This window comes from Hyposmocoma kahamanoa, unplaced genomic scaffold, assembly GCF_003589595.1.
Source record: "Hyposmocoma kahamanoa isolate Upper Pololo Valley unplaced genomic scaffold, ASM358959v1 64, whole genome shotgun sequence".
In the NCBI taxonomy this organism is placed as follows: domain Eukaryota; kingdom Metazoa; phylum Arthropoda; class Insecta; order Lepidoptera; family Cosmopterigidae; genus Hyposmocoma; species Hyposmocoma kahamanoa.
In genome coordinates this window covers 5,722,732-5,724,635 of record NW_020653852.1, presented here as the reverse complement: position 1 = coordinate 5,724,635, position 1,904 = coordinate 5,722,732, and the positions used below count along the sequence as shown (strand labels likewise).

The 1,904-nt window shown below is 35.3% G+C and overlaps 1 protein-coding gene across 1 annotated transcript in view; it reads left to right on the top strand.

Moving 5' to 3' along the window:
* The window catches only part of LOC113231096, a 5,460-nt gene extending 4,349 nt beyond the window's left edge, over window positions 1-1,111 (top strand). The window contains exon 3 of the mRNA XM_026465269.1: window positions 865-1,111. Coding sequence (XP_026321054.1) covers window positions 865-1,075 — 211 coding nt within the window. The 3' untranslated portion in view covers window positions 1,076-1,111. The remainder of the gene's footprint in view (window positions 1-864) is intronic.
* Window positions 1,112-1,904: the final 793 nt, after the last annotated feature.

Below are 1,904 nucleotides of genomic sequence, written 5' to 3'. Positions count from 1 at the left end.
AAAAAACCGACCTCGAAAGTCATTCATCCCCTAGTTTATCACCCTTAGAGGTGGAATATTTCCTTCAAATTTAAATGGGACCACTTCTGAGGTACCCTCTTTCCGACAAAAAAAGAATCATCAAAATCGGTTCATAAATGGCGGAGTTATTGCATAACATACATACAAAAAAAAGAAACATACAGACGAATTGAGAACCTCCTCCTTTTTTGAAGTCGGTTAAAAAAATACAGTCGAATTAAGAACCCCCTTCCTTTTTTTGGAAGTCGTTTAAAAATCATTTATATAATGTTAAGTACGTACTTATTAAATACAGCGTTTTGTACAATTTCGAGTTAAGTTTGTTTTTTTCTATCGTAAAAATTTTTAAGAATCGTGTTTTCACACCGTATAGTAATCAGCGTACGTCTTCTTAATTTCATTAGCTTAATATCATTCTGTTTAAAGGTAATATATATAGCTATGGTAAGAAAATCACCATCTATAAACTTAGAGTTTTATCCTCAGAAAGATACTACATTTAACGTGGATAACCGTAATCTGTTACCTCCTCTAGGAAGACAGTCGGGATGAAATGTATTTTTAGGGAATGCGACGCATTTCCATACCATGTAGCCTTCATACCCTTTCTTCGAAGGTCAGGTTAGATACTTTAGATAGAACTACTTGCTACATACGAGCGCGAGCTTGAGTTTGGTCTGTTTTGCTTGGTAACAAACTTTTTTCCTTAAGTGTCACGTAAGTTAGTTCTGGCACTGTACTATTATTGGCACTATAGAATGAAAAAAACGCGTGCCAATAATTGAATTTAAAGTAACAGTCGTTGGGTTTTTCATCCAATATCACATATTTTCATTTATACAGATTTTACTTCAGAATAGTAACAAGTTGGGACTATGGATGGAATCAAAAGGCCTCTAAATTGCTTGGTAAAGACGTCCACCACGGTCGGGAAGCTCTACTGAAGGAAACATTCTACAGGAAGAATAACCTTGGACCTGATCCACCTCATTACGCACAACCTGCCGGCGCAGAAGTATCTATTTGTAGCGAGTATTCTTGCAGTGCAAACTAGACTTCATGTATTTGAGCCTTTTACACAAAGTGTAACGTGAATTTTAAAAAATAAAAATGTAAGGGGGGTTTTTTCCCCCCTTTTTTTTTATACGTCACCCCCCACCCCCCCCCCCCCTTGTTCCACCTGCAAGTCATTTACAAAAAAATCCCATTTCAATAAAACATCAAAATCATAATAGCTCATGATGAACTCATTCCATCAATGAGTTATATTTATAAAAAGATGTACGACAATTAGATAAGAAGGTTCGTTACTGAAAGCTGAATAAGATCGTATGCCTTAGACGCCATGTGGCATCGCGCCACACGGTTGTTGTGTCGTCGCAACGCTATGATTTCAGCGCACTATATTGCTTGCGGCGGCGCGCAGTTTCAACGCACCTGTGGCATGTCGTTCTTATTTATAATTTTTGCTGCGTCGTACCTACATATTATGTAATATAAGTCTATATTATCTATCTCAGTTATGAAAATATGAGATATGAGATAGAGATGATAAATATGGTATTAAAAAAACCAAGATGTATAGCAAAAAACATATATTTTATAATTTTATTATTTACAATAACTTTTATTTACATATTAACAACAGCAAATGTACCCTTTTTATAAGGCCACATCCAACTGTTTCAAAGGGAATTATGAAAAAACGTGTACAGAATATTAAAATTTTGATTTTTTTAAATAAATCTATAAACTCCTGGTACGGAGTCAAAATGATGCGTGAGGTCAATTATAAGGTACTTGATGTTCCAACGGGCGCAACCACAACACGCTAATGGAAGCATGACTACAATTTAAAACAAAATAGAGACCACATTCTATTG